This window comes from Polyodon spathula, chromosome 5 (genome assembly GCF_017654505.1).
Source record: "Polyodon spathula isolate WHYD16114869_AA chromosome 5, ASM1765450v1, whole genome shotgun sequence".
Classification (NCBI taxonomy): domain Eukaryota; kingdom Metazoa; phylum Chordata; class Actinopteri; order Acipenseriformes; family Polyodontidae; genus Polyodon; species Polyodon spathula.
The window spans coordinates 26,541,396-26,558,727 of NC_054538.1; the positions used below are offsets into that span (position 1 = coordinate 26,541,396).

At 36.8% G+C, this 17,332-nt stretch overlaps 1 protein-coding gene across 3 annotated transcripts in view; it reads left to right on the plus strand.

Moving 5' to 3' along the window:
• rps6ka2 (ribosomal protein S6 kinase, polypeptide 2) overlaps positions 1 to 17,332 on the plus strand; it is an 80,299-nt gene that overhangs the window by 21,204 nt on the left and 41,763 nt on the right. For all 3 annotated transcript variants that reach the window (XM_041250148.1, XM_041250149.1, XM_041250150.1), the window contains exon 2: positions 15,900 to 16,016. In XM_041250148.1, coding sequence (XP_041106082.1) covers positions 15,900 to 16,016 — 117 coding nt within the window. The remainder of the gene's footprint in view (positions 1 to 15,899; positions 16,017 to 17,332) is intronic.

Sequence of the window (17,332 nt, forward strand, 5' to 3'; positions counted from 1 at the left end):
GATCAAAGCTCTGCAATTGTTGCAAACAGCTCTGATCCTAAAACTAAAATCAATGATGCTTTCAGAAAAATCACAAAATGCTTTTTATGCCCAGAACACAAAATTATAGTTCCCTACAATTAAAATTACATCGTCTTAATATGTGTGGGATCAGCAAGTCGGTGTATAAGGAGAAACAGTTGAATAGTCATCAACTCATTTCAAAGATAGAATAAAATATAGGACACCCCCCTTCCTATACACGTGTTCCAGGGATGCATGGAAACAGATTGTTAAAAAAACTAGAATGGCAAAGCCATCACTGGCTTGTTCTAATTCACTATGTCATTGGCTCATAGTGAATAGCAAATTCAAAATAAGCATGCATTGAAAAGCCTGGAACAAAACTCTGACAGGGTGTTTTAAGATATCACTATATTGTGCTTTATAAGAGCAGATTATAAGAGTTTATTTGATCCTAGGTAGGTCATTTCATCATATTAAATATTGGACTGTAGTAAAATGTCATACCCTGAGTAACATTGGGCGTGAAAGAGTTTTTCTAGTGTTGTTGTTACTGTTCTTTTCTGATTGTTTGCATTCCTTCAGCTGGGTGTTTAACTATAGACACCCCCTTAGTGATTACACGAGTGGTGATAATGATCAATTCTGTGTCAGTTACAAGTAGATAGTAATCAAAGCATGTTCTGTGTGTTCCTTCCTCTTTAGCCAGCTAGTTGCGGACTAGCTTCTGAAAAAAAAAAAAAAAACATTATGTTGTTAACTGCTATACTGTAATGAGAGTGCAATGCTTATTGTTGTAGAACGTTCCTCTCTTGTGTTTTTTCTATTTGCTTGGTCAAGAATATTCCTTTGACATACTCATGTAAACCAAAGTACATCAGTGTATTTAATTTCAAACCCAAACCAAGTTAATATCCCCTCAACATAGTTCCTTTCTGAAACTGCATGGATATAAGAAACCGTATGCTTTGGTATCCAGTGTATGAAATGTATTGTGGCACACAACAGACATGCTATAGTGGCTCAAATCAAAGAAACCTTTTAAGCAACATGGACTGTTGTTATTAACATGCTTTACTTTAGATATCTTGAGGTGCATGATAAAAAACGTTCTGTTAAGTGTCTTTAAAATTTTTCTTATTTCTTTTGTTTGTTTGTGATGAGTATAGTATAAGATGTATATACAGAACGTACAAATGCACAGGGGTTAGACCAGACAAACATATGATTGGGTTGTAGTCTAACAAGACACTTAAGACAATTGTTACAATTTCCATTATGGGACACATGGAAGTAGTAGATAGAGATGAAATAACCAAAAAAAAAAAAAAGCCAATTCATATGGCTTGAAGCACATACATCACACTTTAAGGTAAATGGGTTGATGAGTGCAAACAAATCTATCTATGTATAAGGCAAAGTCTATAGAGAAATCTGAGATTATGATTAACCTGCAGCTGAGCAAACATAGTCATATTTCCAGTGAGTTGGAATATAATAGAAATCATTTTGCTAAGCAATAGAAAGATGTCCTTTACCACAGTAATTCAAGAGTATTGTGTGTCGTAAAAGAATGATACCAGTATTTCCATGGAAACATCATTAAACACTATGAAGGCATCACCTGGTTTGTCTGGTAATGGTGTGGCCTTATTGCATTTGTACTTCAATTGTATGTCATATTTCATAGTCATTTTCTTATTTTACCTTTGTATTTTTTTACATTTATCTGTATGTCTGTGGTATAGTGCCCCTCGTGATCAGGGTGGTAGGACTCTACAGAATATCACTGTTGGAGAAGGTGAAACTACATAAGGATGTGTTTCAGTACAATTTTATTTGGCAAAACAAAAGTAATGTGTCTCTGGCCCTTTAAGAACACAAACTATAGTTAAAAAACTCCTCATGGAGCTCTAACTACACTTGAAACTACTTTTGTGGATTTTTTTTTTCTTAAAATTCTACTCTTTGTTTTATCAATAACACTACACGTAGAGGTTTCTTCACACTCTCCTGCTGCAGAATCTAGCTCTCTTCCCTGCTGGACAAACTCACATAAGAGAGGCAGCTTGACATAGGATGGGAGGTTGGCTTGTTGAAAAAAAAGCAAAATGATTGGCAGGGCCTAATTAATCTATCAAGTGTTTTAACCCTGCCAATCTACAGTGGCTTGCGAAAGTATTGACCCCCCCTTGGCATTTTTCCTATTTTGTTGCCTTACAACCTGGAATTAAAATTGATTTTTATTTGGATTTCATGAAATGGACATACACAAAATAGTCCAAATTGGTGAAGTGAAATGAAAAAAATAACTTGTTTCAAAAAATTCTAAAAAAGAAATAACGGAAAAGTGGTGCGTACATATGTATTCACCCCCTTTGCTATTAAGCCTCTAAATAAGATCTGGTGCAACCAATTACCTTCAGAAGTCACATAATTAGTTAAATAAAGTCCACCTGTGTTCAATCTAAGTGTCACATGATCTGTCACATGATCTCAGTACATATACACCTGTTCTGAAAGGCCCCAGAGTCTGCAACACCACTAAGCAAGGGGCACCACCAAGCAAGCGGCACCATGAAGACCAAGGAGCTCTCCAAACAGGTCAGGGACAAAGTTATGGAGAAGTACAGATCAGGATTGGGTTATAAAAAAATATCAGAGACTTTGAACATCCCACGGAGCACCATTAAAGCCATTATTAAAAAATGGAAAGAATATGGCACCACAACAAACCTGGCAAGAGAGGGCCACCCACCAAAACTCATGGACCAGGCAAGGAGGGCATTAATCAGAGAGGCAACAAAGAGACCAAAGATAACCCTGAAGGAACTGCAAAGCTCCACAGCGGAGATTGGAGTATCTGTCCATAGGACCACTTTAAGCCGTACACTCCACAGAGCTGGGCTTTATGGAAGAGTGGCCAGAAAAAAGACATTGCTTAAAGAAAAAAATAAGCAAACACGTTTGTTGTTCACCAAAAGGCACGTGGGAGACTCCCCAAACATATGGAAGAAGGTACTCTGGTCAGATGAGACTAAAATTGAGCTTTTTGGCCATCAAGGAAAATGCTATGTCTGGCACAAACCCAACACCTCTCATCACCCCGAGAACACCATCCCCACAGTGAAGCATGGTGGTGGCAGCATCATGCTGTGGTAATGTTTTTCATCGGCAGGGACTGGGAAACTGGTCAGAATTGAAGGAATGATGGATGGCGCTAAATACAGGGAAATTCTTGAGGGAAACCTGTTTCAGTCTTCCAGAGATTTCAGACTGGGACTGAGGTTCACCTTCCAGCAGGACAATGACCCTAAGCATACTGCTAAAGCAACACTCGAGTGGTTTAAGGGGAAACATTTAAATGTCTTGAATCCAATTGAGAATCTGTGGTATGACTTAAAGATTGCTGTACACCAGCAGAACCCATCCAACTTGAAGGACCTGGAGCAGTTTTGCCTTGAAGAATGGACAAAAATCCCAGTGGCTAGATGTGCCAAGCTTATAGATACATACCCCAAGAGACTTGCAGCTGTAATTGCTGCAAAAGGTGGCTCTACAAAGCATTGACTTTGGGGGGGGGGGGGGGGTGAATACTTATGCACGCTCAAGTTTTCTGCTTTTTTGTCTTATTTGTTGTTTGTTTCACGACAAAAAATATTTTGCATCTTCAAAGTGGTAGACATGTTGTGTAAATCAAATGATACAAACCCTCCAAAAATCCATTTTAATTCCAGATTGTAAGGCAACAAAATAGGAAAAATGCTAAGGGGGGGTCAATACTTTCACAAGTCACTGTAGTAGTCTGCCCTCAACTCCACCCACAGTGAAGCAAGTATGTATACCACAAATCTATGGAACTGTGGTGATCAACAATCTTGCTCAGAAACCCATGGTCCAAGTTGCTTATAATTGCAGGAATGCATATACACTCCATCACAATTTCAAACTTACATTTTTACAAGCACATGATAATAGAATGAGTGGCACGGACACACTTGTTAATATCTAGAACACAATACTAACTTATAAGCAGGTATTAATCAGTGGGTATATGAGATTGATTGTCTAATCCAACGTTTCCTAAAGTGCGGTTACTTGTGATTTTGAAACAGTCAGGGGTAGGTGTACTATGATTGGCCAGTCACAGGGCAAACATAACGCAAACATATTCCTATGCAGATGTTTAGAATGAGCTGGAGGGGTTAGCAGCACATGTGTGCAGTCTATTGCTCCTAACACGTTGGGGAAACCATAAATGCCATATAAATTTGGTTTCAAGGCTTATATGTACACCCTGCTTTTAGGGTAAAATAGGTATTTGACTTTTCACCTCAAAAATGCATTGAGCACACCTGGCAACGCACGAGAAAAACCGGACTGGGAAATGCCAGCAACAATTGCGACTGTTTAAAACATGCTTTCAAATGTTCTTAACAAATTAGTGTTGCAATTGCCTGCAGCTTTCGTACATCTCATTAGAATATTTAAGAACCCTCATGCACACTATCTCCACCTCTTTTTCCGAATCTATGCAGGAACGCCCATAACTACATATTCATCTACGCTTGAACTGCAAGCAGAAACTGCTGCCGCAAAGCATTCCCTAAAAAGTTACAAATAGCATTGTGCTTGTCTAGTACATTTCACCCAAGACTTCCAACTCATTTGCAACTGGCTTGAGACTATTGCAACATTGTAACAATTTAGTAAACTTACCCTTCAGTTGTTAAAATGGATGCAAAATGAAAAATGTCTAATCCTACTTGCAGCTCAAACAAACAAAAACATTCTCGCAATTACCTACCTATTAACGTTGTTTTTTTCTTACATTGGAAACGAGGATGCATATTCAGTGTGTCATTTGTTGTGAAGTACTGACTAACGAAAGCCTTAAGCAGTCCAAACTGAAGCGGCATCTTGAGACCCAGCATTCAGATTGCATTGTGAAAGGACACAAGTTTTTCCAGAAGAAAGCTGATTAATTAGCTAAACAGCAAGATGTTCATAAAAAATCAGGCACTGTCTCAGAGAAGACGATGAATGCATCCGACCTAGTTGCAAAGCATATTGCAAAAAACTAAAAAACGCACACAATTGCTGAGACACTAATGGTACCAGCGGCAATTGACAGGTGCATCGAAATCCTAGGTGCCAGTACTGTAGAAAAGTTGAAAGTAATTCCACTGTCCAACAATAAGATTAGTTGATGGATTGATGATTTATCCCAGGATATAGAATGTCCGCTTATAAATTGAGTACAATCCTCAGGCAAATTTTCTATTCAGCTGGATGAGTCAACTAATATATAAAAAAGATATTGCTGCTCTAGAAAGAGTGCAAAGAAGAGCGACCAGAATTATTCCGGGCTTAAAAGGCATGTCATATGCAGACAGGCTAAAAGAATTGAATCTGTTCAGTCTTGAACAAAGAAGACTACGTGGCGACCTAATTCAAGCATTCAAAATTCTAAAAGGTATTGACAGTGTCGACCCAAGGGACTTTTTCAGCCTGAAAAAAGAAACAAGGACCAGGGGTCACAAATGGAGTTTAGAAAAAGGGGCATTCAGAACAGAAAATAGGAGACACTTTTTTACACAGAGAATTGTGAGGGTCTGGAATCAACTCCCCAGTAATGTTGTTGAAGCTGACACCCTGGGATCCTTCAAGAAGCTGCTTGATGAGATTTTGGGATCAATAAGCTACTAACAACCAAACGAGCAAGATGGGCCGAATGGCCTCCTCTCGTTTTTGTAAACTTTCTTATGTTCTTATGTTCTTAATATTGCTGGGTCTACAATACTTCTGGTATTTGTACGCTGCACATGGGATGGAGACTTTCATGAGGATCTTTTAATGTGCCACAAAATTCCACCAAGAACAACATCAAAAGAAATTTTCTATGCATTGGATAACTACTTTTTATAAAGTATGTATTTTAAATATTCTATCCTGATTGGTCAAAACAGGTCAAATGGGGGTGTTGCTATTATAGCATATCACCATAGGTCATCACTTCTTTTCAAAAAGGAGCAAATCACTGGTAGATATCCATACGCCACTAGAATTTTGGAAAAATAAATAAATAAATAAATAAAAAAAACACAGCCATTTTATCATAATCAAAACAACTAACCAGATGTATATAAATGTTGACCTTTTGGCAAATCGAAGTATAGGTGACATTTTGAATGAGTCTAAATGGGACATCACTGACTCTAAACCAGGTAGTAAAAAAAGCAAAAGTAAGTATTCAAATCAATTCAAAACTCACCATTCTGATCGCTCTTCCCCTTCTCCCAAAACTACAGGTTACCCTAGCCCATTTTGAAAATGCATAGTTTAAAAAAAAAAACTTTCAGCTTTAAAAAAGATTTGGGTGGCTCTTAAAAGAGCCTTTTGTGGTTAAATGGATGTTTAGTTGCCGCTGCTCCTAGTCTGCTGTGTGTCTGTTCGGTCACTTGCATCTCCTGCCCCACCTACACAGTTGTACCTTTCTCTCCACATAAATTATTTCAGGTACGATGGTATCTCTTTTTTTAATTGTTTAACACAGGCACAGTTGTTCTCCAAGTTTTCCAGCCATAAACCGCAAAGTCAGTCTGACAAGTGACCAGGTATTCCATAATGCAAATAATGTCTTTCTTGCCACTGTGAAGCGGCAGCGCTAATCTGGTATGGATACCTCCTGTCACTACCCCAGATAACAAAGCACTATTAAAAAAAAAAAAAAAAAACCTGTCAGCTCATACTGTCACAGATCTTGTGAAGAAGGGTCTGTGTGAACAAAGCAAGAATTACAAGAAGTTTGACAAATCAAATAAAGAAACTGCACTTTCAATGGCAATGTTCAATTCAAAATCTATAAATCGCTTTTTTTTTAAATAATGCATTTTTTAAAGTTACTGTATATGGAACTATTTTTTCTATTTTTGTTCACTTTTAGGTGGAAAGATATTTAATAACAATAAATTTTTTGTTTATTAAAAAAAGTTTTTTCTTTTTTTTTTTTTCAATTAAGTTAGTTAACCAATTTTATAAGCGCAGTAAGGCACTTCAGGCTGTGAGTCAACAATCTCCCTCCCGATCTGTGAGGGTGCTGTATAACAGGAATAGAGTGACTTGTACTGGTTGGTCTGGCAGGTCATTCCAGGGTCAGTTGGAAGCCAACCATCCAGGAAGAGGGTTGAGTCACAATGCCTGAAGTCATCCCTCTAAAAGGGTATGTGATGTGTCGGTCATGGATTGGAGGAGACATGACTGAACTAGCAATCGCAGGAGGCATGACTAAGGGTATAATTCGGGGTGTGACGATGTAGTCTGTTCCTTTGATGTGGTTATGGGAATGATCAAGAAAGGAAATAGACTGTGATAAGCATATCGTGAGTGTTAAGTGTTTTGTTTGTTTGTTTCTAATTGACTTTGCTTGTCATTATAGAAGGCTAACCTCCAGGAGCTGTAGCTAAACTACCAGCAATTAAACCCGGACTACACTTCATCATTGTACACAAATAAACCTGTAAATCACCACTTTCACTAAGAGCACTCACTCTGGACTTGTGACCATGTTGTGTTTGTGTGTGTCTTGTTTAGTGTTTTATTATTTCGGGACTGAACCCTGTGGTTTGTTTGAGTGATACACATTGTTGTGTAGAGCCAGGTATTATTATTTGTCATCAAATAAAGAGTTGCTTTTTCACCGTGAACTGTCTTCTGTCTATCATTCCTGAGCACTGCATCACCACTGCACCTGTGCACTACAAACCACTTTGCCACAGTAACAAAGTTTGGAATGGTAGAACTGCGTGGGGATTGCAACCGATGGTGCTGCGGTGAAGACGGGTAGGAGGTTTGGCGTATAAGACTAGTGCAAGATCATGTCTCTGAAGCTGATGGCATCATTGCTTTCTATGCTGTGAAGCTCTGGCCTGTGAGAAAATGTCTGATGAACTTCATGGTGTTTTAAATGCAGCAGTGAACATTGTGAACTATGTTAAGACCAGTGCTTTAAATATATATTGCTTGCAGGCTTTGTGCTGTGAATTAGGAGCCGATCATGAACAGCTATTAATGCATATTTTAATACGTTGGCTTTCCCATGGGAAGATGCTGCAGCTGTGTACCTTGCTCACTGAAAAAAGCACCCCTGATTTTTTTGATGATAAGAATCGGCTTCTTTCGCTGGCATACCTTGCAGATGTGTTCACTCACCTAAACTAATTGAATTTAGCAATGCAAGGAAAAGGTGGTAATATTTTGAGCAGCACTGCAAAATTGAGGCATTCAAAGAAAAGCTGCAACTGTAGCAGAAACGAATGACAGAATGCTGTTATGAAATGTTTCCACTTCTGTCTGAATTTATTGAAAAGAATGAGGAGTTTGATGTCTCCATTACCAAATGGGTAATTGAACATCATTTAAAAGCCCTTTAGAATAAGTTTCAGGACAACTTTCCTAGAAGCCCACATGATAAGTATGGCTGGGTTGCTGATCCTTTTGCTGTGGATGTAGCAAATCTCCCTTTGCCATCCAACTGGAGTCACATCGTATCAATCTGTCATGTTGCCTCTCAATAAAAGGTAAATTGAACAATTTACCTCTAAAGAAGTTTTGGCTCCTTGCTGTAGGCAAATACTCAGAACTCGCTAGTAAGGCAATTTCAATGTTATTGCCATTCACTATCTTCTATCTTAGTGAAGCAGCATTTTCAGCTGTGACTCTAATAGAAACAAAATACAGAAGCAGGCTGCATGTAGATAACGACCTGCATGTAAGCATATCAGATATTTAAGCTTGCCTTCAAAAACTCATCAGTTTGAAACAACCCCACAAGTACTGATTGTTTCATAATACTAATGCACGTGTCGGAACACAAATATAATTCAGATAGATGGGGATAAATACAGTAGGAAATAATTTTTACAGTATCATTTGAGACACAATTCCAAGAGCTGCTGGGCTACTACAAGTATATGATTTGAAAAATGTAATATTCTGAATAATTAAATCTAAATGTGCATCAGTAATAAAAACAAGATTATAACATAATCCTATTTGTCACAAGTCACAAGTATTTTAGATTTTATAGTTAAAATATTGATTTTAAAAAGTAGTTATGTGGGTAGAATTTTATATTACATGTCATACATAAACATCTAATTCCATAGTGATAATTGATTAACTACTGGTGGATAATTACATGCTGTGATTATTTAAATATATCAGGTAACACAATTTTGTTCATAAGGCAAAGTACTTACCATTCAGAATAGTAACTACCATAAACCATTGGTAATTGCCTGGTTATTACCATGTAATTGCATGGCTATTCATTCAAGCACTCCCATTATATCTATTTTGCAGAAATGTCTTATATACCTATAGTTAAATTCCCATATGTAAAATGATGTCAGACCATCAATGACACTGACTTGCAGACTTGTGTTTACTCACAGAAGAAGGCTGTGTTTTTGCAATTCTTCTGTGCTTTGTCTTTTAGAGCAGTGGTTCTCAAACTTTTTGGACCTTGCCCCCTTCCTCTTGTCTGTTGTGACTTGACTTGGGGTGGGTGGGTGATGTTACCACATATGTACATATATTGGTAAATATATATATATATATATATATATATATATATATATATATATATATATATATATTATATATAATATATAGACCTATACCTCTGAATACAACTCATGTATAAGAAACTGCTGTTGTACGTATATCACTGCTGTTGTGGTTTTTATTTTCTTTTGCATGTACCAGCCACCAATCCATTGTAATAAGAGTAGACACATGGCAAATGACATTTAATAGAGAAAAGTGTAAGGTAATAAAAATCTGCATTATAAATATAATATGGGAGATACTGAAATTGAAGAAGGAATCTATAAAAAAAAAGGCCTATGAGTTTTTGTTGACTCAGAAATGTCTTCATCTAGCTATAAAAAAGGTCAATAAGATGCTTGGATATATTATGAAAAGTGTTGAATTTAAATCAAGGGAAGTAATGTTAAAACTCTGCAATGCATTAATAAGACCTCATCGAGAATATTGTGTCCAGTTCTGGAAAAGAATTGTTCCGGGTTTAAAAGGCATGTCATATGCAGACAGGCTAAAATAATTGAATCTATATAGTCTTGAACAAAGAAGACTACACGGTGACCTGATTCAAGCATTCAAAATTCTAAAAGGTATTGTCAATGTTGACCCAAGGGACTTTTTAGATCTGAAAAAAGAAACAAGGACCAGGGGTCACAAATGGGGATTAGACAAAGGGGCATTCAGAACAGAAAATAGGAGGTACTTTTTTACACAGAGAATCGTGAGGGTTTGGAACCAACTCCCCAGTAATGTTTTTGAAGCTGACACCTTGGGATCCTTCAAGAAGCTGCTTGATGAGATTCTGGGATCAATAAGCTACTAACAACCAAACGAGTAAGATGGGTCTAATGGCCTCCTCTCGTTTGTAAACTTTCTTATGTTCTTATGTTCTTAAACTTAACGCTGCAAATTGCAGTTTACCGATTGTGACCAACACTTACTACATAGTAAGCTGCTAAACTAGCAAGTAATGATAGACTAGCAAGCGCTAGCAAAATTAGTTTAGTTTTATAATATTAATTATTAATTTTAACATTGTGTTTTGTTTATGGACTTATGCAGTAAAAGTCATATCTACAACGTATTGACAATAACAATCAAACATTATGTTACAAACGTTTTAACAAGTCTGACACAAACAATTTTGGCTGTTACTTAACGAAACCATTGTAAAAAAAATGCTTAACATAAAATAGAACAGTCCTAATACAGTAGCAGGCAGTTTACATTGCCTCTGGGTTTCTGATCATTACAAATGCGTGCAGTAAAGGAGAAGTCATATTAAAGGGAGATTTCAACTTGTATAAAATGTGAAAACCCGATGGGGAGCATGACACATGAAGTTGACATGGTAGAAATGAATGCTTCCTAAAGTAATTTTCAAATAACAAAGACAGAATAACTACAACAGAGGTCAGAGAACCATTGGCAAAGTCAGACCACAACTATGTCTCATTTGAAGTGCTTTTTAAAACCCCAAAAGTAAAGACTAAAGCTAAGGTTTAAAATTTTAAAAAGTCAAACTATGAAGGAATGAAACAGAGACTAGCAGAAGTAGATTGGAGTGAAATAGAGAAAACATCCTCTGAAAAAGGATGGCTGTTTTTCAAAAATGTAGTACTAGAGGCGTAAAACGCTTACATCCCAAAAGTAGGCAAATCAAAATCTAAAACAAAATGGCCAAAATGTTTTAACCTTTAGCGGTTCATTTATTCAGCACCTGTCAGGCGCGTCAGGTCCAATTTATTTTCACACATGCTATTAATTTTACACGCGCTGTTTAAAAGTAATTTTATTTAAAGTAAAACAGGTTTAAAGGGCAGTGCATATGAACAGGACACTCAGTACCACATCTCCAGCTCTGCTACACCCCTTGTTCGCTGTAGTTATCACATACCTCTTCATAGTCGTCCATACTGATAAATCATCTCCTGATCAATCATTTTATCACCAAACTCCTCAAAAATGCCATCCAAGTCATTGTTTTATTACTAAAACATCTCAAAAAGCTTGGCAAATGTCTGTTATATTCTTTGAGCACTGGATGCAGAAGCAGCTATTTTTTTGTTTTTGTTTGTGTTAGGTTTGTGTATTGCTCAGATCGACCCCTTTTATTCGGCTTCTCACTCGGTCATTGAAAGGTTTCCTCGGCTTTTTCAGGAGAAAAAACGACTAGAGACTTGTGCTTGATGTCTTTTTGATGATGTCGGACAGGGTTCAACATCCGACCGGAAAGGGAAATTGTAATGTTTGACCTGGTCTGACATAGGACCACAAAGGGTTAATAGATCCATTTAAAAAAAAAAAAAATCTGAGAAAAAAGGCACTTTACAGAGTGTTTAAAAGGGACCAAGAACAAAGTACACAGAAAGAGTACTTGGAACTGCAAACTCAAATAAAAAAGGAAGTTAGAAAGGCCAAGAGAGACAGAGATAGAAATGAGCATTGCTAAGCGGGCTAAAACCAATTCCAAAAAGTTTTTTTTCCAATATTATAACAGCAAGAGAACATTCAAGATGAGGTAAGATGTCTTAGAGAGACAAATGGCAAAATCATAGATGAAGAAAAAAAAATAGCAAATATACTACATGATTACTTTTCACAAGTTTTTACAAAGGAGAATATGGACAACATGCCTCACATGTTGACCTGTTCCTATCCAGTTTTAAATAACTTTAGCATAACAGAGGCAGAAGTGTTAAAGGGACTAGGAGATCTTAAACTAAACAAATCCCCTGGGCCAAATGAGATCCTCCAAATAGTAGTCGAAGACATGAAAGAAGTTATTTACAAACCGCTAGCTTGAGTATGGAACAGTCTCTTGACACAGGGGTTGTATCGACAGACTGGAAAATTGCAAATGCAATACCGATCCACAAAACGGGAGAGAAACCTGAACCAGGTAACTATAGACCAATAAGCCTGACTTCTATTATATGTAAACTTATGGAAACTATAACAAGATCCAAAATGGAAAATTACCTATATGGTACAGTATCCTGGGAGACAGTCAGCATGGTTTTAGAAGATTGCGTCTAACTAAGCTTCTTGATTTTGGGGATGCAACATCGACAATGGATAATTGCAAAGCATATGACATGGTTTATTTAGACTTCCAAAAAGCTTCTGATAAAGTCCCACATGAAGGATTAATTATCAAACTGAACGCAGTAGGGATTCAAGGAAATGCATGTACATGGATTAGGGAGTGGTTAACATGTAGAAAACAGTAAGTACTAATTAGAGGAGAAACCTCAAAATGGAACGAGGTCACCAGTGGAGTACCACAGGGTGATCAGAATTAGGTCCTTTGATTTTCCTAATCTACATTAATGACTTAGATTCTGGTATAGTAAACAAACATGTTAAATTTGCAGACAGCACAAAAACACTGTTGCAGCAGCAAAGATCATACAAAATGATCTAGACAGCATTCAGAACATGGCAAATTACATTTAATAAAGAAAAGTGTAAGGTACTGCACGCAGGCAATAAAAAATGTGCATTATATATACCATATGGGAGATACTGAAATTCAATGGTTTATGGGAATCTATGAAAAAGACCTTGGGTTTATGTTGACTCAGAAATATCTTCATCTAGACAATGTGGGGAAGCTATAAAAACAACAACAAGATGCTTGGATATATAGTGAAAAGTGTTGAATTTAAATCAAGGGAAGTAATGTTAAAACTCTACAATGCATTAGTAAGACCCCATCGAGAATATTGTGTCCAGTTCTAGACAAGAATTATTCCGGGTTTAAAAGGCATGTCATATGCAGACAGACTAACATAATTGAATCTATATAATCTTGAACAAAGAAGACTACACGGCGACCTGATTCAAGAATTTAAAATTCTAAAAGGTATTGTCAGTGTCGACCCAAGGGACTTTTTCGACCTGAAAAAAGAAACAAGGACCAGGGGTCACAAATGGAGATTAGATAAAGGGGCATTAAGAACAGAAAATAGGAGTCAATTTTTTACACAAAGATTTGTGGGAGTCGAACCAACTCTCCAGTAATGTTGTTGAAGCTGACACACTGGGATCCTTCAAGAAGGTGCTTGATGAGACTCTGGTATCAATAAGCTACTAACAACCAAACGAGCAAGATGGGCAGAACGGCCTCCTCTTGTTTGTAAACTCTCTTATGTTCTTATTTTTTTAAATGTCTGGTCTACTTTTAATGTTTTCAAGCAAATTGGCTTTATCACTACCATTCTCAAATCCACTTTGCCACCTGACACATTTTTTCCCTTGTCTAGCATATCTTTATCCTATTCCTGTTTTGCAGAGCAGTCTGCCATAAGTGGGACCACTACGAGCACTGTGTGCAACCTTCTGATTGGTGAAATAATTATTGGCGATCCAATCAAAACCACCAATAAAGCCAAAAAAATTATCCACCTGTTATATGATGTATAGGTTAAGATGTGCACTGTAATTTAAAATAAATAAATAAATCCTGAACCTTCTAATACCCTCTGAGGCTTCAGTCTGCGCCCCCCAGTTTGAAAAACGCCATTTTAGAATATTGTAGATGTGATTCATTTATTAGGATTGATTTCTTATCCTATGGTGTAGGAACTCAAATATTAGAAATGGCATCTGCATGGCAAAATTGAGCAATGTAATATTCACCTGCTGTTTCTAGTGTAGTCTGATAACTTGCAAATAGCAATACAGTTAATGTGTTTGCATAATGTTGCATCAGTTTAACTGATGCTATGTGTAAAGAAAAGGTGCTATAGAAAAAAAAATAAGTTCAGCTATAGGATGGGAAAATATTGGAGTTCTATGTCCTGTGAACTCAGAGTTAAAAAAGCATCCTCAGATTAATCTTATTTCATTCATGCTACAACAATCAGATAATCTGAGCCAATTTGGAACTGCACCGCAAAAAGACATGTTTTTAACATTAATGAATGAATTTGGTGTTATAATTTGACCCACAGTGCTGGCAATAGTACTGTATTTAGGATTCTTTCTCATAGGGTTTACTTGCTGCACCTGGTCCACATATTAACAGTCACATCATCCAGGAATCATCATATTAGACATGCTTCCAATGTCCTGGGTGCTGAACCCAGCACCTAGATTATAAGCACTTAGATACACACACTGCGGATCCCAGGTTTGCATTTATTGCAGTTCACATTTTCACTGATTGAAGAGTTGCACATGTATGTTTGAGTGTTAATGATGTCCATTCGGTGGTGATTGGTGAAATCAGCACAAATTTCAATGTCATCACGAGAATTAAAATTTGAGTGTACGTTATAGCAGTTCAATTTAATTGATATACAGTTTTCTACGTCTAGTAGACATTAAAACATATATTTACTAGACCAAGAAGCTTATTTACTTTTACTTATATGGAATACTAGCTTAATGTAGAGTTTTACCAGGGACACTGTCAATCAAACCTTAAACAATCACAAGAGACTGATGAATCACCTTTAAGCATGAGAGTGGGAGAGCTGAGACTCAAACCAGTTTCCCCAGGCTCCCAGTGTGTAGGCCTAACCCTTGTGTTCCACCCAGTGGTTATGCATGATTATATGTCATTTAAATAGAGTCTTTCAAGTGGTACATGTAGAAAGCAAGATCCTTATATTTCTAGTTTTAATTAGAAGTTGCAGTCAAGTATTAATTGAAGTTGATGTATTGTATGTGCCTCTATCTACAGTTAAACCCGACCTTTCACTTTTCAAACTACCCATATGAGCAGTATGACAAAGGAATAGAGTAAACAAAATTCAACAATGTTTTCCCCATTATGTAACATGTAAAAGCATGAAGATCTCATCATCACATTTGTCTGAATGAATTCAGTGCTAAGTTTATTTGTATTCCTATGAACCAATTTAAAGGTGATTACATTGAAAAAATAAAATTGTGATATTTTTGTAATTATTTTCATTGTGTTTTCTGATCTGATCCCTGATACTCTGTGAGGAACAATGCTACCACTTCTACAGCTGTCTTTAGGACTAATGAAGGAAAGGTGGGAGGGAATTACTGTGGGCCTGTAGGGGAAACACAGTGGGAGCTGGATGGGGTGTAACATGTTTGATTACAGGCCACTGACAATCACAGATTTTGAATCCACATCTCACATTTAAATGGGGGTGCGAGTCAAGAGTTAGGACAAAGAAACAAAGGGCCAGGGCACAAAATATCACATAATTTTTACACAAAACAGTAAGTATATTTTCTGACAACATACCAAACACAATCTTTAAATAATCATTTAACAGTGTTTTTTATGTGTTTGTTTGTTACAGGATGAAGGTATTGTAAAAGAAATAGACATCAGCCACCATGTCAAAGAAGGCTTTGAAAAAGCAGACCCCTCACAATTTGAGCTTCTCAAAGTATTAGGTCAAGGTTCTTACGGAAAGGTAAGCCGCTAACTTGTTATTCATTGTTACATAACCCTAATGTTTGCACTATTTATTATACTACCACAGTATACGTCTAAGAATGAAATACTGTTGTAAAAAAATAAAAATAAACAATAATAATAATTAAAAATGAAACTGTAAACATTGTTTATAAATAACTTGTTTAAGAATTTATAAATTGGTAATGTTTTACTTTTATTATTCTATTGGCAAATTTACAAAAGGGCATGAAACATTTTGATGCACCATAATTGCAATTAGTGATTTATGATTGCTGTATTTACTATTGCAATTTTATTCATTATCGTGCAAAATAGTGGGCATATTATGGTGCACACTGATTGAATGAGAATAAATGAATGAGAACAATGAGATGAGCTTTATTCACGTCGTATTTGCTAAAGGGCGCTAATCGTAGTGTGCACCTTAAGGTGAGTGATTATTAGTTTGTTAGGAAACCAGGCTTTAACCACTGATAGACTCACTACTTAAACATGTTTTTCTGAGCTGGCATCATGGAGGCATTACTTGCATACAGATTCTGTATGGGTAAGATCCGAAGCTCTACAGAAAATCAATGAGTTATGAATTTGAAACAGCAGATTTTGTCTTTACAACTTGAAATTTTGTGTTTGAAAAACTAACAAAATTATTTAGCAAAATGTCTAAAACCTGTTCCTGTTCCACATCCTGTTCCTGTTTGCCTCGTTAAATTCAACATTTACTTGCATTAAAGTTTTCATATAGAGCAGTGAAAAGTACCTGAAAATAACAGATTATATTAATTATATTAAATCAGTTGACAGTTTTACCTTAAGATGTTGTTTTCTGATCATTAAAAACTTTTCTTTTTGATTAGGCTTATTCTTGAGGTGTCGTGGGCTAGTCGATGAAACACCAAGGACAGAAGGTGCCCACTTGAATTCCCCAAAGATGTACCCTACTTAGTTCAATCCAGACGGTTGTCATGCTGATGAGCTGGGGAGACCGCACTGTGGTTGATCCCCGGAGCCAGCAATCATAGCTGTTGTGTGTGCTGATGCGCTGGGGAGGCAAAATAAGCTGATCCCTGGAGCCAGCATTATACTTCAGCTATCAATACCAGCAGAAGGATATCTACATCAACAGATGGAAAGAAACGCAAATAGAAGGAGATGCAGATGGATCACATTAGTTTACTGTAAAGCTACATCTTTATTGGTGCTTATCTTGGAGAGAGCCGAGTTCAAATCAGTTTGAAGTTTTAGCATCTACTCTCATGTAATAGAAATCATGAAGATCTGGATACGTCCAGAGGTTGCTGTGAATAGTGC